Source organism: Corapipo altera, unplaced genomic scaffold, assembly GCF_003945725.1.
Source record: "Corapipo altera isolate COAL_440 unplaced genomic scaffold, ASM394572v1 0, whole genome shotgun sequence".
In the NCBI taxonomy this organism is placed as follows: Eukaryota; Metazoa; Chordata; class Aves; order Passeriformes; family Pipridae; genus Corapipo; species Corapipo altera.
The window spans coordinates 84,406,030-84,428,526 of record NW_020884872.1 but is presented as its reverse complement, the minus strand read 5'-3'; the positions used below and the strand labels follow the sequence as shown (position 1 = coordinate 84,428,526).

At 36.1% G+C, this 22,497-nt stretch overlaps 1 protein-coding gene across 17 annotated transcripts in view; it reads left to right on the top strand.

The window, feature by feature from the left end:
• DLG2 (discs large MAGUK scaffold protein 2) overlaps positions 1-22,497 on the top strand; it is a 999,036-nt gene that overhangs the window by 675,023 nt on the left and 301,516 nt on the right. For all 17 annotated transcript variants that reach the window (XM_027658222.1, XM_027659729.1, XM_027658823.1 and 14 more), the window contains one exon: positions 10,161-10,330. In XM_027658222.1, coding sequence (XP_027514023.1) covers positions 10,161-10,330 — 170 coding nt within the window. The remainder of the gene's footprint in view (positions 1-10,160; positions 10,331-22,497) is intronic.

Here is a 22,497-nt window from a genome sequence, read left to right as displayed (position 1 = left end):
TCTTTCCTCTCAAAAGTTGTTTCACTTCCTCAAAGATAAGTAAAGGTTACTTGGGCCAGAGCAACCTTGCAGGGAGTGCGGTGTTTTGAAAGTCAGATAGAGACTGTGGACCAGGGTCTCCTCTTCATGGGTGCCCTGAGAACTGTTCAGCAGCAATCTTACATGCTCCTGCAAAAGTGACTATTGTCGTTAGAAATTATCACATAGAATCATTGAATGGTTTGGGTTGGAAGGGACTTTAAAGATCATCTAATTCCAACTCCCTGTCATGGGCAGGGACACCTTCTAGCCCAGGTTGCTCAGGGCCTCATCCAACCTGGCCTTGAACTTCTCTGGACAACCTGTGGGAGTGTCTCATTATCCTCACAGTAAAGAATTTCTTTCCATATCTGATCTAAGTATACCGTCTTTCAGTTTAAAGCCATTATTCTCTGGCCTGTGACTATGTGCCCTTGTAAATTTCTGTAATATATATAAAGGTTTCATCGAGTCAAAGTAACAGGCAAAATTTCTGTCTAGTCTCGTGATTGAGGATGCTCTTGTAATGGGATAGTATGACTGCAATTTAAGAAGAGCATTACATTACACAAAGTGCAACAGGTTCAGTAATGGAAGCAGAGGCAGTGAAAGTCTTCTTCTGAGAGATGATATTGAAGACAGCAGATTGTTTTGATTTTTGTTTCTCTGACTATCTGATCTTTTAGTTTATTCAATTTTATTTTCATTTGAAGCTTCTTAGAATGAAATTTATTTTTGGCTTGACTGGAAAACTTATTCAGCATAAACCAATGTCATTTTTGTAAAGGAAAAAGCATAATAAAAACCAACTTTGACCTGAACTGCATTTTATTTCAGAGTTCAGTTGTAAATCTGTAGGTGTTACAGCCAAGAGGCATTCAGATATATAGAAAGATGGATGGTGGTGTGTCCATCTCTGAAATTAAGTTAGTGTTACCAGTAGTTCAGCTGTACGCCTTTGGCCTGAAGAGTTTGTCTAGCAGGGCCATTTGTGATGAAAAATCAGGTGTGAGATGTAGGAGATTATGTCCTGTTTCCTAACTACAGGAGAGAAACAGAATGACCAGGGAGCTAAGTTTGCTTTCCTAACAAAGGTATTTGAGGACATCAAATGAAACTAATAAGCGTCAGGTTGAATTAATTGGTTACAAAGCTGTGAGATTCCTTGACAGAGAACACTCTGAATGTTAGAACTTTACATGAGTTTGAGTTTTGATAACAGTTAAATTTATTTAAGAGTCTACCTATTAAATTAAAAAAAAAAAAAAAAAGTATTTCTGGCTCAGGAAAGTCAGTCAGCTGAAAATGTATTCTGGGTAAAAATTATGCTAATGTTTTCCTTTACAATCTGGTAAAGGCCACTGTTGGAAAGAAGTCACAGGCTAGATGGAACCCTGGTTTGGATTATCTCTTCATACAACTTTTATCTTTTAGGTGAGCAAACACCTTACTCTACATATTTTAGCTCCGAGCTTCCCTACAGCATGATAATTCTGGGAACAGGGGCAGCAGTGTTTCCATTGGGCCAAAGGCTGAATCTCTGGGTGAGCCACTGGGCCCTTGGTAGGGATGTGGTCAGTGGGTTCAACTGGGCAGCTCCAGTGCAAGCCTCCTTGATGGCTGTCTTGCCTTGCTGCCTCGGTGTGTGCCTGCAGCAATTCTGCTACCAGGGGCCAAGGTTTTAATCTATTGGATAGGTTTTTGCACCAAAGGGTGCTCTCCTTTCTATTTCTGTTCAGATTGGTAGCCATTAATGGTCCCCTCTTGAAATCAATCACTGCATGGCAGGATGTGCAGGAGCTCAAGGTAGTGCTAAATGAGCTCAGCATTGCAGAACTGCATTAATATGGCTATTTTCCTGTGGTAATTGCCTGTACACAGGGAAGATATTGATCTGTGTGGATTTCCACTCTAGATCTACTCTGTCAGTGACTGAGCTGGTTTGGATGTCTCTGCATGGGATTTCACTGCAGCAGTTTTGATGTAATATGAACTGGTTTTGGAGTCAGATTCTCTTGGATTGTAGATATTAGCTTGGTGGGTATTTTCAGCCAGCAGGTGCATATATACACTCCCAAAGACTCCCTGGGATAAAGGTATACTACCTAAAAGGATAAAAGGGTCTGTTCAGTGCGGCAGAAAGGGTTAACTGAGGTTTAGCCCTTTGCCCCAGCTTTGTCCAGGAAGTTCTCACAAATAGTGTAGAATGCAAAAAGGATCCAAAGTATTTTAAACAATAAAAGAAATGATTTTTAGCCAAGTTTGTGTCTGAAGTCTTACATCTGAGTTTAAGACCATTAAGAAAAAAATAAAGGGGGGGAAGAAAAAAAAGGAAATGCTGATACATCCTCTATTGAAACTATATGAATAGGAACATATTCAAGTTTCTAAATATATTTTCTTCTAAGAGTCTCAGGGCTGCAGGGACTTTTCCATTCCTAATTATATAGTGCGGTATGCTGTCTGTTTCTGACTTACAACTTCAAAAATAGAACTTAGAGTCATAAATGAATGAAACACAAGGAGAGGGATAAAGAGACACCATGTATGATAAGGAGCTGCTCTGCTAATATTTTTACTGATGTTGTATCCAGTCATTTGTGTTTCAAAATGCAATGACTGTTACGCAGATCCTTTAATACACTGACATTTCATTAAGAGGACTGTTAAAAAAAAAATAAAAATCCATGGGTAACTAAAGCAGTAGAAAGGGACAATCAATTTAGATGTCTTATGACAGTTCAGTAGCTGTGCTGGTTCTATCTGAGGTCTTAGCAAGGTCATGTCTTTAACAGGGTATGGAAACAGTCATTTCAGACAATAACACGTTCTGAAATTCATAAGTATTTTTTGAAATCTGATTTATTCCCTGACAATTTGGGCTCCAATCTCTGTTCTGGAAGTGAAATAAAGCTCAAAGTCTGCTGGTGGCACACCTGCAAATCACACTGTTGTGACCTATAGCCCTCCTTGTTGTGATCTCAAATTTTTGACTCCAAACCCATTACTCCACCCCTGGTATACAAAGGAGGAATTTCATTTCTACTTTTTGATTTCTTATACAACTTTCTGAAGGACAAGGACTAGGACTTAGTGCTAGTGTGTCCCCAGATATGAGAATACGGAAAGTGACTAAGACTACATCAGTCTAGAGGAAGTGAGCTGGATCCACATAGGCAGGCTTTTTCTGATGCTTTCTTCACATTCTACCGTTTAGGTAGGAGTGATTAGGATCAGATTCTAAGCTAATCAGCATCTGATTAGACGGATCAACTGTCCCTGGAAGGATAAGTGGCTATTTTCTATTCCAAAACCACTGAAAAAATTCAAAGGAGTGAACTATGTGGATAACTAACACAATTTCAAGTTACTCTCCTAAACGTTATGCTGGCAACTGTGGGCTAAAGGCTGGCGGTATGCTAAAGGGCAGACTGGGTGGTTTCCCCTATGTTGTAGTAAAGTCTGCACACGTACTTAAATGGAAAATATTTATAAGACTTTTTTATTTCAGTCTCTGGGCTGAAAATCATTCCAGTTGCTGCTATAAGTTGTGAGGCTGCAGAAGCGCTGTGCTAGGCTTAAGTGAGCACACCCTGCTTTTCGGCAAGACTTCTTAGCTCAGCCGTGCGCCAACCTTCAGGCTCCAAGAGGCCAATACACTGAAAGTGGTTTGCCAGTGCAAGAGGAGAAAGCATCTGCCTGGGTGTATTTACTTACAGAAATGCTGTGCAAGAGGTTATTTCCCGTCTTTGCACACACACAGAGACACACACACACACAGAGCAACCTTTGTGCATGGTTGAGGTGTTTGCCTTTCAACTCTCGCTTCTGAAGACTGGTTGCAATGAAAAGGCAGGGAGCTACTTTGATTGGTTATCCATTATTTATGATGAGTATGCCTACAGGCTGCAATGAGGGTTAGTCCCTGTTTGAGATGAGCATGAGATGTGTAGAGACTCCTCTGGAAAGTTTATTTAGACTGCAAACAGGATACAAAGGAAGCGGGATGCAGGTGGGGTTTTAATCCTCCATTTGTAATTGTGAAAGAAAGAACCTGCTGAAGGTTGCACACGAAGAATTGGGGTCCCACCAGGCCAGCATTATTGAGGAAAAGTTTATATTTTATTCAATTTATTTCTTTGCAATAGGTTAATACCATTTGATTCAGAAGCTTGAAGTGTTTCTCTCAAAAATGAAACATGGTTTTGGTCCTTATTTACTTTCCTTGGAACTAAAGATAATTCTGTTCCTGCTAGAAGCATAGGTTAGATTCAATACTTCAAATAGTGCCTTCATGTTAAATATAGTTGAGTTACCATTTTACTGCACCAATATTTGCACTTATTTTTAAATCAAAATCACTTCTAGAGTTTCAGATTTTTATGAAGTTCAACTCTATTTCTACTGTGTAAATCATAAATTAATACACCCCTCCCTCCCAATCATAACTTTTATCAAGTAGTATTTTCAGCTAGCAACTATTCAATGTGATATATGGAATTTCATTATAAACAACATAGATGTCAAATTTTGAATTAAGATTGGCTGTTACCTTCATCAGACATTTTTATAAGAACTAGCTCCTCTCCAGCTTCCAGAACTAGATTGGAATTTTCTTCAACTGATAATTTTTATCTCTTTATTTTTAAAATAGACCTAGCAATAGTTTTATACCACTTTAGTATAAAATTTCAATGTCAGATAGGGATCTGAAGGTATATGTGAATTTGGTACAGAAATTGGGCATGTGTCTAAGGATCATTACACGTAAGGAAACAGTATGCCGTAAACTACATACATATCACTGACATTTAGTTTTGGCTATATATTCTGTAATCATAAAGATAGTTCTGAAGTCTGATGTAGTAAATGGGAGATCCTTTATTCTGAACTCTTAGTGGCAATTAAAAAAAAAAAAAGGTAATATTCCTCTTGGAAAGAAGTTATGTGGGCCAGTATCAATAATTACATTTTTTACCCCATATGCTGTAAATTTTACTTACTATGGGATAGGAAGGGTGTGTATAGAATCTAAAAGAAAAGCCCACACCAAAACCAAAGTAGGGGAGAGAGAGTCAGCCTTCCCTAACTAATAGACTAGACATATTCTATTAGGGTTAGTTAATATAATTATTTGTTGATCTCTTGAAGAAAAGATAATCAGTCCTTTCAGCTTGTCACCTAGAATCATGTATTCCTGCTTAAAGTACTGTGTTCTTGCAAGTTCTGGAAGAAAGAAAGCAACAACACTTTTATAGGGAAACTTTGGCTAAAAAGGTTAGGCAAAGTTGGAGCAAAGGAATAAAGGACAAGTTTAGTGCTTTTTTATCTTACTTTTATAGTCTACCTGATACCTCTATGCTGATATATGAAAGTATATATCTACCTGATATATTCCATAGCTTTGCACTCATTCACAATAACTATTTTTACATTGATTTCTAAGATGTGATTAAAGAGCAAATAAAGTCCATATCAATTTCAACTTTTCTGAGAAGACAACTAAAAAAACCCACTTAGCTTTGATTAGAAAGAATCTATTATGTTGGCCATTCAACTATAGGAGGCATGGTAACTCTACTTGTGAAAAACGGGATTGTCCTGTTAATACCAGCTAGCCAGGAGGTGTCTAGGTCATAGCTAAGAACTGTGGATTACTACAGGATTTAGTGTCATGATGTTGACCCACAGAGTACAGATTACTCCCTTGTTCTTGAGTCTATAGTTGTTCCAACTAGCTCTGCTATAAACAGCAAGTGGGGTAATGTGTGTTGGCAGAACCATTTGGTCTTCTGGGGCTCTTAGCTGCCATACTGTGCTGCTTTGGGTTTCCCTTCAGGGCACCATATTGCACAGAACAAGTGAACAGAATGATCATTACCAGTTGTCACCTACTATATGTCCAGTGAGTGCCTAAGGATTGTACTCGTCTTCTTTCCTTACAACTTGACTGAAACAATTATCAGCTTCTCAAGGATGTCTGCACAATTTCTTGAAAACAGTAAAAGTGAAACTCAAATGAAGATAGTCAAGTTTAAGCCCTTAAAAAATAGGGTTTTTTCCTTAATCCAAGCCCTTATTTCCTTTGAAGAGAGCAATAACTATCCATAAACCTCTGAGTCCCTGACCTTCCCCCTTACCAACAAAGTGTCTCTCGTATTTCTTCTATCAGTTGTAACTGCTTTGGCATTATTATTGCATGTATTCTGTATTTTACAATTTAGGGTCCTTCATATCTAATTTATACTACAAAAGCCTTGTAGAACATATCCATTTTGTTAAAGAACTTGGATGACTCAGTGAGCAATGTGAAGAGTTGCTTAACTTATTTTTAATTAGGTTATTACCTTCACTGGGGATTCTACAGACTTGAATATGCATAATATTTGACAGCAGCCCTGAGAAGAATGACTTGGGGATATTGACAGGTGAGGAGCTTGAAATGACCTGATAATGTGTACTGGCAGCCCAGAAAGCCAACTGTGCCCTGGGCTGCACCAAAAGAAGTGTGGCCAGCAGGTCAAGGGAGGTGATTCTGCCCCTCTACTCTGCTCTTGGGAGACTCCACCTGGAGTGCTAGGTCCTGCTCTCAGGCCTCTAATAAGATACATATTGGAGTGAGTCCAGAGGAGGGCCAAAAGGATGTATGAGATCCCCTCCAGCCCAAACCTTTCTATGATTATATGACAATACAATTACTGTTTGTATTGGCGAAACTATAAGGATCTCTTCTGTTGGACTTGTGTAGTACTGTCTTGGATTATGAAGCAGATCTTCTCCTTGGCACAGGTCTGTAAACACCTGAAACTAACTTCTACTTGTAGGGTAGAGGCCTTAGGAAGATTTTGAGATAAATAGGAAAAGGAAACATTGAAATAAAGTTTTACCATATGAATATAAAGCCAGGAAAATACATTGGAGAGCTGTTTGCAAGGGCAGAAGAATAATTTTATCCCTAAGTAAGAATTTTCTTAAACTGGATTTACTGACTTCTTTTGCTATTATTATTTTATGTTTATGTTGTTGCAGCATTTATAGTTCACTAAAAGAGCAGAGTTCTGACAGAGTAGGAACTGTACTGTGGAAGTTTAAATGGAAGGAAAAAGTATCCTAAGCCCATGGTTGCAGACTTTTGCCTTTAGATAATAATAACTATACTATTTTCCATGAAAACCTTCTGCATAGATTTAAGAAGAAAAATATGCCATCATAGTCTGTGTGTTGAGATATTTCTTCATCTTTCTTGTTTTACTCTCTTTTCTAAAGTTGTCTCCTTTTCAGTGAATAATGATTTGTTTTTATCTTCCACATGCTCTTTTTTTCTCATTTTAAAAAATATTCATATGTTTCTAGATTAGTAATAATCACATAATAATTTAGCTATTATGGTTAAGGTTAGAGTCATCTCACCAGCCTAAGTTATTTATTTTCATTGCACCACGGGCCTGCATTTTAGAACACTGAATATTCTCAAAGAATATTTGTAGACCTCTGAGATCATTGTATTCTCTTGATCTAATACTGGGTCAGCATGCTGTACAAACATGATGTTCTTTAAAGCCCTCAGAACTCTATAGGCAGGTATATGTATGTTCTTTAGTATTGTATTTATTTATTAAAACAAAAAACCTCATCTTTTTATGAGGGAGGAAAAAAACCCTATATGCGTAGAAGGATATAGAATCATAACAATGTAGATTGGTTTGGATTGGAAGGGATTTTAAAGGTCACCTAGTTCAGCATTCCCTGCCACAGGCAGTGACACCTTCCACTAGACCAGGTTGCTCAAAGCCCAGTGCAACCTGGCCTTAAGCATTTCCAGGAATTGGACACCTACAACTTCTCTAGACAACCTGTACCAGTGCCTCACCACACTCATGGTGAAGAATTTCTTTCTAATATCTGATCTAAACTTACCCTTTTTCAGTTTAAAGTCATCCCCCCTTTGTCCTGTTACTACCTGCCCTTGTACAGACTCTAGGGAGGAGACACAAGTCTCTTTTAGCCTCTTTAGGTATTGAAGGCTACTCTAAGCTCTCCCTGGAGCCTTCACCAGGCTGAACAACCCCAACTCTCTCAGCCTGTCTCTATAGCAGAGATTCTTCAGCTCTTCAGTCAAACTTTGTGTGAAAAGTGTATCTACCACTGGATCAGCCTTGTATTCTCTAATTCCTGCATTCGTCCTACACTGGAAGTATTAATCTGTGGTTTGGGGTTTTTTTGTTTTATTATTTGGGTAGGTTTTTTGGGGGGTTGGGGTTTGCTTTTTGTTTGTTTTTTGTTTGTTTGTTTGTTTGTTTTTTTAAGGTAGTCTTACTGTTTCAAAGAAGAAGATAAGGCAAGATTTCTGTTGGGAGTGTAAATGTCCTTTTCCAAAGGGTCTTTGTTGTTCAATAAGTGGAGATGTGTGTCTTACTGATTTTGGCAAGTTAATTTCTGTTGTTTATTTAGTTCTCCAAAAGACATTCGTTTTCCTTTAACAGGGGCCATTACTAGAGCATTTATGAGAGATTTGAAGTAGAAAGAGTTATTTACTAATATTACAATTTATCAGTGCAGGACACAGAGTATATGAAATCAAAATAAACATAATCCTCCTTTTTAGTGTTTTATAATCTTTTACCACCTTTTCATCTTCATAACCATCCAATGAAAAGAATCATATATATAGTAATATTACTTCTTAAATGATCTTTCTGAGTGGAAAGCATGTATGAATACAAGCAGAATGTACTCATAATTTATTTACAAGAAAAAAAGCAATTTATGTTAGAGTGCTTATTAGTTTGAAAGACAAACCTCACAATTAAACACTTGGAAAATTAGTAGCTCTGGCATTGGGGGAAACCACCAAACCCAACCAATGAATGAAAATTGGAAACAGCAGTATAGTACTTTCTCTTAGAAGGGAAGTATCAATTTTATGTCCTTTCCAAGTTTGACCAGTTTCAAATAATTGTGGTCTTTTTGTTGTTTTGATTTGGTTTTGTTTTAAATAACAGTACAAGAACAGGACAAAAATCCATCCTAAATTCTCAAGTGTTCTGGTAAACTTTTGGTAAAGCTTCATTCTCCCTCCATGTGCTAACCAGTTCAAGTATTCTTTTGTTTTAAAGAGTAACATTCAATAGTTTATTTTTTTATATAGAAACGTAGCGTAAATGGAATACTTTTAGCAGCTCATATTTGCTTCACTGATTGTCCTTTCAGACATGCAGAACAACACATTCATTAACATATGCCTTTTTCTTCTGTACCCAAAATACTTAGAGGCATCTCACAATAAATGTACTGCACAAGAACAACAGAGTTTCAATTCATCTAGTTCTTTGGAATTTGCTCTTCTCACTTGCTCTCATTTGCACAGAAAAGATGACTCAGTAGATAAGTCATTAGCCTGCTGCTTTAGAAATGGATTTTACTGCTCTCAAGTTTTAGATTTCCTTTCCAACTAGGACAAATCTGTCAGATAAGGAGAACACAACTCCATCTAACCAGGACATTTTGAGGATGATTATATGTTCATGTTCAGACAATGTAGTAAATGCTTGAAGTAAGGCTATGAGGGAATTTTACTAGTGTTCTGTGAAAAAAAAAAAGCTATTACCATACAGCAGGTCTTGTAGCTTTCAGTCAGTGTTTGAAACATAAAATATGAAACTAAAATTACTTAGCATGAAGCATTCTCTTTTAATGTGTCTGCTTTTTGTAGGACAGCATTTTTACTTTGACAACTTGGAATTCTTTGTATTAAACCATGAGATTTCCTTAAGAGCAACCGCAGTGGTAATAACATGCAAGCATAAGTGTTTTAAATCAATTATATTGTTTAGTAAAACTGTTTCAATGAAGTCTGTAAAGACAAGTTGTTTATTACTCATTTCTATCACTCTAGTGGATCTAACCCCAATTTATGAAGGAGGATGGATAAGTGTGAGTGATGAGGTAGACTTCAGTTTGAATCAGGGATGTCTTTTGGAAGGACTAAGTGTTCTATTTCTGTCTCATTGCTTATGAAGCATATTGCATTAAGTCTGGTAGATTTCCCAATGAAGTATTCTTCATTTTACAACACTACTGACAAAACTCTGTTCTGTCCAAAGTAACGGCTGAAGCATTGAGTATATTTGTTTTTCTTGTAGGGTCAACGATTGCATCTTGCGAGTGAACGAGGTTGACGTGTCTGAAGTCTCACACAGCAAAGCTGTGGAGGCCCTAAAAGAGGCTGGCTCCATAGTACGATTGTATGTTCGTCGAAGAAGACCTATACTGGAGACCGTGGTAGAGATCAAGTTGTTCAAAGGACCAAAAGGTAATTAAGAAAATGAAAAGATATCCATTTCAAACTTGATGCTTAACATCTCTTGTAGCTTAAATTGCACCTGACCTTGTTGACCTCTCAAATACTGAAATGCAGTTAATTTTGGCTGGTGGAACTTGCATTCATGGTTACATGTCTCTTCCTGAAATATAAAGGAGTTCAAGGAGTTGCTTCATTTGATGTTTGCTGTAGAGATGGCTCCTGAAGAGGTGCAGAGATAGTATACTTTACATTGGCAGCATGTATACTTCCTCTAAAGTTCCACTTCTGAAACATTTGACTTTCATTTAAGGTACTGTTGAACACAGAGTTTCTGAATTCTCCCTTTTTTCAGAAGGCTTTTTAGTTATCCAACTTATCCTTTCTACCTTCATGAGGGTTTCTTCTAGAGTTATCTTTGGAACATGAAGACAGGAATACTAACTTACCCAGATACATAGGAAAATTTTATTTTATCCTTCAACAAAATTATGTGGAAATCTAGCATGAAACCTTCAGTAGTCTAAATTTTATCACTTCCAACAGAACCTTCTGGACACAGAAGAAAAGCCAAATTCCTTTCTAGAAGCATTAGTAAAAATTGTGAATATTCTATTTTTACCTTTCTTTTTGAAAAAAAAAAATTATTTCCAGAAATGTTATTTTTTTAACAAGTTTAATTTTATTGTTTTCCTGCTTGTCATTTCCTTCTGGCATTTTTCTTTGTGGCTAATTTCCGGACAAAGAAAATGCATATTTTCACAGTACATGTGAATAGAGTGAACAGCAGTACATTTTTGGGTCCATAATAACTATTTCATAAGCAGGTCTTTAATTAATGTATATATATGAAATGAAGAAACTCATGTCTCTTATTGTATGCTATGCACATGAGGTTATTCTCTCTGTTTTATCTATAGTGAATAATCTATATCTTTTTGAATGTTTTCCCTTACCTGTCATGTCGTGAATATTACAGTATGATTCTACATAGCTTTTTTTTTATACCAGTAATGGAGTATATTGAGATGTTTTGTTGTGATTGACCTCTCATAGTCAACAAAGATACGGCACTGCTTTCAGTATTGCACTGTGCCTCTTCTACATACACCACAGTTATTTGACACTGTAGTGTCATTATACTCTACTCTTGGAGGACGGTAAGATATATTTAAATATGCATCTGAGGGTAAATCCCCGAAACTTTGTATTTTTGTGGTCAATTACAATGCTAAATTGTTTTTCTAATAGAAAAGCACATCTAATGGTATTTTGTACATGTATGAACTCAGAGTGGCAGGGCAGGCAGTGTTTTTTTAAAGCTTTGGAATTGAATTCAGTGTGTGATATGATATTCATTCTGAGTAACCTAAGGCTAAAGAAATTAAAATTAATATATCCTTTCTGGTTGTGATGAAACACTAAAAATTATTCACCATAACCAAATTTTTACTACATCGTAGAAGCAGACAAAAGAGGCAGTCATTATCTAATGATGGATTTGTGTCATGTTTGTTTTCCTTGTATGCCTGAAACTATTTCTATTTACACTTATTTTCATAAAACAGAATGGATATCAAAAAAATGCCTTTTATGACAAACTAAAGAAGCTTTCCTGTTTCCTTCTGCAAATGTGATTTTGTAGCTATATTCCTATATAAAGTTTTCTACAGATAAATACTGAATTTTATTGTGAAGCTGACTTTTTTTTTTAATTTTCACTTCAATATTATAGAAATAAGTTATCTGGCAACCTGGAGGGAAAAAAAGCCAGAGTTTTTATCTTCATAATTCAGGTAGTGAGGAAACATGACTTGTTATGCTTTCTATATTCCACAGATAAAAAAGCAAAATTAAGAAAATAAATATTTTATAGATTGGATGAAAATCTTATCAATACTAATTTTAATATCTATAGCCATTTGCCTTTGATTTTTTCAAAATCTTCCATGAAAAATAAACTATCTGTTGAGAAACATCAAACTCCTAGAAGAAGTTGAGAATAAAATCTGTGACTCTTGGCTGTAGTCACTCCTGTGATGCTTATCTACTCATATTACAGGTGATTCATCTGTGAACTGCTCTTCACACCATTACTATACTGTGTAAGAAACATTTAGTGTTTATACAAACAGTGTTTCTTACTTCCCAGAGTGAAATTGAGATATTTTGGTGTCCAGAGCAGGACCTGAAAACTAGCATGGTAGTTTCCACACCATTCCCTCCTTCCTGTTCAGAAAGTGAATGAAGACAGTAGGTCTGTTTTTCAGACAAGGAGATTGTTCCATAACCACTTGGAGAAGCAAATCTTTTCAGTTCTTTTCCTGTCTGTCTTTGTCCATAAAGGTTAGGGTTTTTTTAAATGAGTGTTAATTTTTCTAGCTAGCAACCACTGTATAAAAGATACAGATTAATTTGGTGAATCTGTTTTGAACACAAGATGTTAAATACGCATTGTGTGGCAATGGCTTTGGGCATATGACCGGGGGATGGTCATGGTAGTGTGCTGCCAAGGCATTCCTTCTGAATGCAGGTGCCTGAGCAGTTGTTCCTGTTGCTTTACAAAAATGCTGTCCTAGCGTTTGTTTGATGTAGCATATGCGCTAAACCCTTTCTTTTTTGAGCAAAAGAGGTAAACAAAGACACAAATGAGTTGCGTAATAGAAAAATCAAGGATTCAAACAGAACTGCAGCTATGTAGGTGTTTAAAGCTGATCATCCCTCAATTTTCCGCACCTGATTGATGTCATTGGCTGATGTCTATAGCCTGTGTTTTGAAGGTAATTGCTAACTGCCATCATCACAGGATCTTCCTCTCTTTCATGTGCTTGGAAGGTTGTCTTTTGCATACCTCTTATATGTCTCTTCAGTCAGGCATACAATTCACTGTATGGCTTTGCAAACCATTTAGTAGCAAAGAGTAGATGTTTTATTTCAGTCTCTCCCAGGGAACTGCAGGTTTTAGCAGCCAGTGTCTTTGCAGTGGCTGATGACTGTAATAGAGGAGGATATGCAGCAGAACTTTCTTACTGAAAGTCATCGGGATTTAGGCACTACTGAAAATCATGTCCTTAAGTAATATTCTTTTCTTGCTCTGTATTGAAACCTAACAAGACTAACATTGATGAGAATGGATTGTGTACACTGCGGTATTTGTTCCTGGAGAACAGCATTCAGGCATTCAAAACAAAGCCATTTAATGGTGGCGTTTGGCTTTGTAATATAACTTGTGCATTAGCTTCCTATAAGATCCTTCAAAGAACTGTGTCTGGGCAGTGAATTACGGACTTCAGTCACTATTCAGAGATTACAGTGCTCAATCCCATTCGATTGCCTTTGACTGGAGGATTTTAAATCATAGTTCCACCGACCTCGAGACTTTCATGCTGTCCTATCGCATGCAAAATCTACTTGTACTAAATCCAAAAGCATTGAGTAGTATGCTCGATGCATGTTATAGTTAGTTATAGAAATTAAACTTGATTTTTTTAAATTTAATGATCAGCAGAAAAATGGATTTTTACCATCATAGAAAATTTCTGGCAGTCAGAAACATAGGTAAACACAGAGGTTGTGTGATATTTTTTCTATCAATACCTAACTGATAATTTAAGGTCTGATATAATGTACCAGAAGAAAAAAAAATCAGATAATAAGGATTCTTGTAACTATGGCAGTGTTGGATCACATAATAAATTTCTGACCTCAATTCTACAGGAAATATGATATCTTAAAAGACAACACAACTGCAGAAATTAAGTTCAAGGTATGTGAAACAGAACAACTGAGTACCAGGAAACTTGAGAGGAGAAATGTCAGACTTAAAATACCCAAAAAAGGAACAATAAAAAGGACAGCTGATTCTGTCATCTGGATATTCTAGTGGCTTGAGTATAAAGTCATAGAGAAACAGGATTACTTTCCCACACCCTTCATGATAATGCAATAGTAACTATGATTACAATGCGTGAAATGTGTTGGAATTTTACTGTGATGACTTGAACTCCCCTGTTGTTCACTGCATTTTAGCTGGAAAGGCTCTGGACAGAGTAGCAGCTATATCACTTTTTTGCAAGTGTGATTTTTGTTCATTCCAAATGAATTCAACCAGTAATACATTCTCATCAGGTTCACTCCATCCAGCTTTGGGCACTAAACAAAAAATATTTGGGGGCACTTATTTCTCTTCTGTTTCTGCTCTCAGAATTGGGGCCATATCAAAACTTTTAATCCATTTGGAGTGTTATTATATTTTGGAGCTCTAAATTGGGTATTAATGTGTCTGTTAAGCCCTGTTCAGCCCAATTTTGTATCTCCCTCTGGATGGCTATTCTCCTTAACTTAATTTTCTTTTTAATCAGCCAAGACTAAGCTCCTAAACAAGACATCTCAATAAACTACTCAAAAATAAAATGAGGTTAATATAAAGGGCACAATGTTCATTTATTTTGAGAGTTATATATATCTGTCTAAATGTTAGATGAAGTCACTGGGCATAACCAGTTCCAGAGTTTCCATTTTATTGTTTTCTGTGCTGGACTGAAGCGGCTCTGCAGCACATGGTAGATCTCCTTTTCACACAACTATTTTTTTTATTCTTGATGACACTGACTAAAGTCACTGGCTGGTAATGAAGCTTTCTTACTACACTAAGAATCCGTATATTTAAGTAGTGTATTTTTTAACCCTCTGATTAGTTATGCAATTTTCTTGAGAAGAGGCAGAGATTTTCAGCATCAGTATAAGGTATGATTTCACTGTAGATTTATCTTGAATTGTTCCTGAAATGTTCTCTAGTCCATTAATGTCTGTAGCTTCCAAGAGGTTCATAATTCTTTTTCATAGAAGCAGACATATTTTAGCTTGGATTGATGACTTTATTGGAAAAATCTTGTGTTCTGTTGCCTAGATAGTATCCCAGCTTGCAGTGACAACTGAAATAGTCAAAAAAGTAGAGTAGAATTATGTTTATTTCAAAATGTCTGCTAAAAAAAGTGTTCAATTCAAAATAGCAGAACAGAGAGTTGTTTTTATTTAAAAAATCTTGCAACTGCTGCTTTCAGTGTGGGCTTTCAGATCTTACTGTTTGAAAACTGCTTGCAAGTGCTTGCTTCAGACTGATCATGATATATATTTTTTATTGATATAGCTATCACTTCTACTACTTTAGTGGTCTATTTTCTCTAATTTAAGAGACTAAATACAGCCTGACAATCTGTAGCGTGTGGGAATAGGGGTTTTTATGGTAAGTTAGGCAGATAATTTCTTAATTTATGATGACTTGTAACCTTCAAAACATTTTTTATTTCATGCTAAAAAATGTTTTGTTAGGTCCAAAAGTGTTTTAAACAAAATTGGTTTTTCACAGTTTGAACAGTACCTAAAACCCTTTCTTATGGTCTTTTAAGAATTTCAGTCTTATGATCTTACCAACTGTGAATTTATTTTGTTTTTCAGTGTTCTCTTTTGTACTGTGAGCTTCATTGTGAATCCTGATCTAACTCTAACCCTAACCCTAACCCTAAAACAGAGAAAAATGGGGTAACTTAAAAAAGAAAACTGTATAAAATGAGGAAGCAGGCAAACTTTCTCAAACCTAGATTTAACAAACTATTTCAGTTGTCAACTCAAATTTAAGAGCTTTACTTCATATTACTGTAACACTATCACTTACTACAGGTATAAATAGAAAACCACCACAATTGAAAGTAAATTACCATTTTTTGTTAAATATCTTTGCTTGAAGGGACTCACATTTCATCCAATTAGCAGAAAGTACTCCATCAAGCACTAATACATAATTTTCCAATTTTAAGATAGTGACTCAAAGCCGTCATTTATAAGTTAACATCACTAAAAAGCATGACTTCCCTGCAGGCTAGGATTGTCTAATGTAGGAATATGTGAGTATCTAATAGTTTATCGCATGAAAATTGTATTCTCTTGGAACTCATAAAATTAGAAAGTTCCATGATAGTGCTATTAAAGCCTTTGCTGGTTTTCAACAATATTTTGACACATTTGTATTGCCAGTGCCTGATGGGGAAGATTTGATAGATTATCTCTGCACCTTCATATTTTGCAGACTGAGGACATTGTTCTTTAATTTGAGTGATGATATTTGCATACAGCTGCTATTATCATATTCTGCTTTACGGTACAAGTAAAATATTAAATGTATTATCTACCTTTGGTCACTATAGACTTGTCATCTCATCTTTATAAATTACTACATGTGAAGTATTTCTTGAAAAAACATTCATTCTGTGAAGTGGTTCCTTCCATTTTTGAAGTAGTGCTTGTATAGAACTTCACAAAATAGTAGTTATTGTTATTAGAATGGCTCCTCTAGTGTATCAGGCTTTGGCTAGAGTCTTTTTGTCTTTAGTGTAGAAAGAATGTAAATCTGTCACGGTTTTTGTTAGAGTTGCAACTAAATGGCAGGAGGAAGTGGAACCGAATTGTTGTCACATCAGATCAATTCAACTGTCTTTGGAGATTAATAGTCAATCATTAAAGAAACTATTTTCCAGATCAACAAGGATTTTTCAACAATTTCAAATTGAATTCAAAAGTGTTCCTTCTGGCTGGTTGTCTCACCTAAAAGTGGAGCTGTCCTGTGAGCTGCAGGATATTACTTGTTTAAGTCTTTTATTTTCATAACTGTGATTTTCCTCAGTATTTAACTGCCGTTTTCCAGTAGCAGTAAAGAAATAAATAACATGACTTGGAAGATTGTGCAGCAATTTTATACACTTGGGGTTTTTTTGTTTTTCCCTTGAAACCATTTAGCTCTTAAGAATCCCATGTTCATATGCAAAACGAACATCTAATCTCACAGTAGATTTTAAGCATCATTTTCCAGAAATCATTCACGAAGTGTGAGGTTTCCACTGAAATGAACAGTGCTTTTTGTGACTCCATCATGCTAACTATTTCTGAAGTGGTGCAGTAGCAATTTCAAAGTGCAGTGCTGTATTTTAATAGCCAATTAAGATGGCTATAAAAATCCAGCACTATGCATTAAGATCATTACTAAATTGCTTCAGCAATACTTACTGATGAGGCAGCTTCAGCAGAATACACTTCATCTTAATGAACTGTGGATGCAGTAGAGCAAAGGTAGCAGCACAGGGAAAGGGATGTGCAGGTAGGCTTGGATGCCAACTAGCTGGAGATTTTGTTTCAAGAAAAATAAGATTTAGCTAGTTGCTTTTTGTTTTCAGTGGAGAAAGGAATCTGTCATCTTGTTTGTTACAATTAGAGTTAAATGGCAGAAGAGAGTGCTATGAAATTGTTGTCACGTCAGACTAAATTCAATCATCTTTAGAGCTAAGTAGATCATTGACATTTCAACTCACAAAACCTCTGTGCTTGTCCTTTCTGAATTAGGTAGGAATTTTCTATTATTATCCAGTTGCCTAGATAGTTTCACCATCTCTGAATAGAAACAAGAAATATGGTGTACTGGTGTTACCTTAGTTTTTAGCATTCTGTCAGAAAGTGTTGATCCTTTTGCTGTGGTCAAAGTTAGTTCTGTGACTTTTGCTGAGAATCGAGAGCTGTTAGCATGGCTTACTAGATTCCCCCCATAGTTTTCTTGTCACTTTAGTGAGTTTAACTCTGTAACTTTTCACTTTCTCTACTCATATAGAGAGAAAGGGCTTTTAATTTTTGTGCTTAGCTGTTGGATAAGTAATGGATGCATCTCCAACTTTGGCTCATGTGGCGTCCTTCTGGGTGACAATAAAGCAGATCATTTAAAAATTCTGTATTTGATTTATCCAGTCCTTCTGGAAATGCTTCAAAGGAACTTGCTTGCTAAATGGATTTCCCTGTTACACAATGCTCTCCAGCGCACTGCTGAAAAGTTTCTTGGAACATCTTTTGTCTTGTGCTTGTATGAAAAACTGTGATGTGTGTGCATTGGGATTCTATTTGACACTGCTTCCTTTTTCTCTATGTAATTTTTAAAAATCCCAAGAACTTGTCTCCATCACTAAGTGCTGCCTTTTTTTTTGGGGGGGTCACTTTTTTTCCTAACACTATGACAAGTGTTAGGAAAATTCGCAATGGATCTTGACCAACTTCTTTTTCAATTCTAAAGTTTTCTCTTGACTAAATGTAATAAAGTAAGTCTCATAATTTTATCATTATAGCATGCCTTTGTACTCTTTTATTTCTTTAGATTGGAAATTTCTGTGTCAGAGAATAGTTTTATCCTTTCCTTCCGCATTCCAGATTGCTCTGTAAGAGTTAAAGGGGAGTTAGAGAAGATCTCTTTCATTATGTTTACCATAGCTGTTTTCATCAGGTCAACATAAGAGAGGAAGGAGATGCAGCAGACAGTGCAGCAGAGTGTTAATTGTCTCATCAGTATTTCCAAAATCAAAAGATGAGAAAGGACAGTGGCATCATTTGCTAAACTACTCTGCTGAGTGTGGAAAGAAGTCTTCCTGTAGACAGGAGGCCAACATCTTTTTTTTGTTTTCTTAGTGGAGCAGTGAGAATTTCCTAGGGAGTGGCAGTTGTCCTGGCCTTTTTTCACTACCTATCTGATCCTTGTTTTAAATTCCTCAGGTAAATTTTAAAGAATTATTATGCCTGATCTTTCATCACTTTAATAAATAAACAGTTATATGACAGCTATTGCTGGAGCCTGTTGTGACATCCTGATGCAACAGAAGATATATTAAGGCTTTAGTCTCCTGTGTGGAATACATTCATTGACACAACATCTGTTGTTTGCACCTGAGTAGTCTGAAAGTCCCCATGTTTCCTTCTTTGGAGAGCTTCATCCTTTTTTGAATATAAAGCCAAATGTGCAAATTAGTCAAGTGAAATTACAGAGCAGTGGTTACATCTTTTATTGTTCAGTTAATTATCTGTGTAGCACATTCTGTCTTTTTGATAGTTTTTAGATGTCCAGATCTTTCTCAAGAAATCTGTTGTCTAGAAGACAACACACATGAGGAAAATATTGTGTTGCCATGAAAAGCACTTTTAAAAGAATAAATTGTATTTAATTAAATTTTTATAGCTTGGGGAGCTGTAGCTCTTAATTTTTCTTCTTTTCTTGTCTTTTTTTTCTTGTAATCCTAAGCACAGGCAGACAGTGAGCATTTTAAATCTTCTGAAAAAGGCATTACAGATTTTAATCATAGTGAAGAGACAAAACTGGGTGAAGCTTTAAAGATTCAAGTGATATTGTAAATTAAATATCACTCTACAGCCTATTTTAAAACAATATTCTAGATTTTCAATATTTTACTTTTGTTTCCACTAGTTGGAGGAAAAAAAAAAAGGGAAAGAGTTACATTAAGGCATCTCTGAACATCTGAAGGGAATAGCTGGCTTAGTCAGTAGCTGGACATCAAAGTGATTAATTGCAAGTAGTCATTCATCTGACTATTTCCGATACTATATCCTAGTCCTTTCTGTGGGTCTGTCATCCTCATTTTGCTTTCAGTATTCCAAATTCTAGATAAATCTCTAGTTATCCTTAATGAAACAAAAGAAATACTACACTTGTCAAAAAGAAAGTTCCCTATAGTCTTTTAGCTTTAACTTGCTATTTGTTATTTTAGAACTTTGATCCAAGAACTTTGAAAAACTACTTTTCCTTCATCAGTTGAGGGGGAGTGATGTTTGTTTAGTTTCTTTAAACATTATATTAGTATTCCTAGAAATGACAGCTATTTTTTGGAGTTTAGGTGGAAGATCTTTTGCTTTTTGACATGAAACACAGAGTCTGTGCGGGTGACCATACTTTCTAATTGTGCTGTCGTAAGATATGAGACCAAATCCAGGCTCTGGGACTCCAATGCACAACCCTTCTGGTACTGCATGTGTTGCATCAGAGATGTGTACGAAGGGCAGCTGATTTTTGACATGTAGCAGAGGTTCCTGTATTGCAGACCAAATGAGATCAAGCTTCTTCCAGAAGCAAAGTATAGTCTTTCTGTGCCAAAGGCTTGTGCTCCCTGACACATAGACAGCTGCTCTTTAACTCTTCTTCTTTTGAGTGAGCAGTAAAACACTGATTTATGAGAGAGCATCACTTCTTTTTCTTTGCTTGCAGAGACTCAATTAAGATTTTTTCATTCAGAGATTCTACCACTTGGGCCAATGACAAGTTGATATATTTTTCTCAACATAAAACGTTTGGTGTGCTTGGTAGATGAAAAGAATTACTGTGACCTCCTCCAGGGCAGATTTTGGCTGTCGTTATGTGAGAAAGGCAAAGAATAGCTTAATGCTTGTATCTTTAGTGCCTAATTTCTGAGAAAAAATGCAACTCTGAAAGCTTGAAAAATCTGTGGAGGGAACCTACATGAAACTGTAAACACTAGATAGTATAACCAAAATATTCCTAAAGCATGAAGCTCTATGTTCATTACCTGGGATGCTGGCTTCTGAATTTTGAGTTGTAATTTATATGAACAAATAAAAAACCTGCTCTTGGATTCCTTAGAAAAAAAATTGTGCTATCATTATTGGTTAGAAACAGTTGCAAAGCATGATCCTAGAGCTGTATGAAATGTAAAAAAGGGTTTAATGACACAAAAAGTCTTTAGGATATGATAAAAGATATGTTCCATAAGCAAAAAGAACAATATCCTCAATACATGCTGAATGTGTTTATTTTGGAAAGTGATAGTTGCAAATAAGGACATAATAGAGTTTTCTTTCTTAAAACTGTATTTTGGGGGTTTTTTGTTTTGTTTTTTGTGCAGAAGATTTTTAAGATGTCTTATGAAATTAATAGAAAGACATATTATCCACTCCAACAGAGAGAATGGAAATAAGAAAACATAAAATTACAGTAAATAATTTAGTAAAGTTGTTTATTGTAGGCACATTTACATTTTACGTACTGTAATTGAAAAATTAACTGAGTGTAAATGGTAGGCCGGGGGTAAATCTTATCCATAGTCTGTAGATCAGATGTGTCTAATTTCTAAATTTCTGAAAGTTATTTCTAAACTATACTTTTAAATAACTATTATAGCAAATCAGATCCTCTTTGTACTGCAGGGTTGTAGTTTTAGAGGTATACTTTGTAGTTACAGAGAGATGTTGAGATTAGAGGTCCTTTCAAGACAAGGTATGAAAAGTGCCTACCTTTTTGCTAGCATCAGTTTTCACAGAAAGGTAATCTCTGATAAGGTTGCTATCGCAATTAAAACCATAAACAAAGAGGACAAGACCTCAGCCTCATAAGAAGCAATAGGTCTGGCAGCATTTAAAGAAGTTAGATATTCATACACTCGTGGGTCCTGATGGTCCTGATCACAGACCACAATAATTTGTCTGATGAAATGTGAGTGCTGACGATGGTTGGCTTTGGACACCTCTGTGGAGAAGGTAAGGTGAAAAACTGGAAAGAGTAAGCACAAAACTCATCTTCACTGAAGGAGCCAAGGGACTCAGCCAAGACATCAGTTTACTTTCAGAACCCCAGATGAATATTGGAACAAGTAGGAAATCAATTATAAGCATCTAGAAAATGTTTGAAGAGTAACAATTACCAGAAGAGGCCATACTTCTCTTTTGCAACTCTTCCACATTTTTCTCAGATAACTCCGTATGCTGGGAGCGTTTAACACTGAAAATGGTCTGAAAAAACAAAGATGTAATTCAACAGGGACAACTGCAAGGTGCTTTCAGCAGAAATAACCACATAATCTGCTAAACAGTTAACAGAAAACTGTTGGGAAAAGGATCCTGTAGAAGAATATCTAGATCTTTGTTAGCTGTAACATCTTGTCTATTATGCATCCTGCTGTGATGAAACATTCAAATACTATATTGAGTTTTATAAATTGAGGTATGGTTTATAAGACACAGGAGCATTCCTTTCATCCTTCAGAAGTAAAGCTTTGAGCTTTTCACTTCAAGAACGGTGTATGCCAGTTGGAGGGACTCCAGGGGAAAGCAGTAAAAATGATCAGACATTTAGAAAACCTGTCCTACTATGAATAAATGAGTGATGTGAAGTCATTTATCTGAAATACCGAAGACTAAGGGGAGGATGGGGGAGGGGAGAGGGGAGCATTTTATGGGTGCCTAACAACAATCTTCTTGCCTTACAGCATGTCTTTGAAGAGTGAGTTTGCTCTTTGTGCTCCTTTGGGAGGGTATAAAACAAAATTTATAGACAAATAATAAGCAAGATT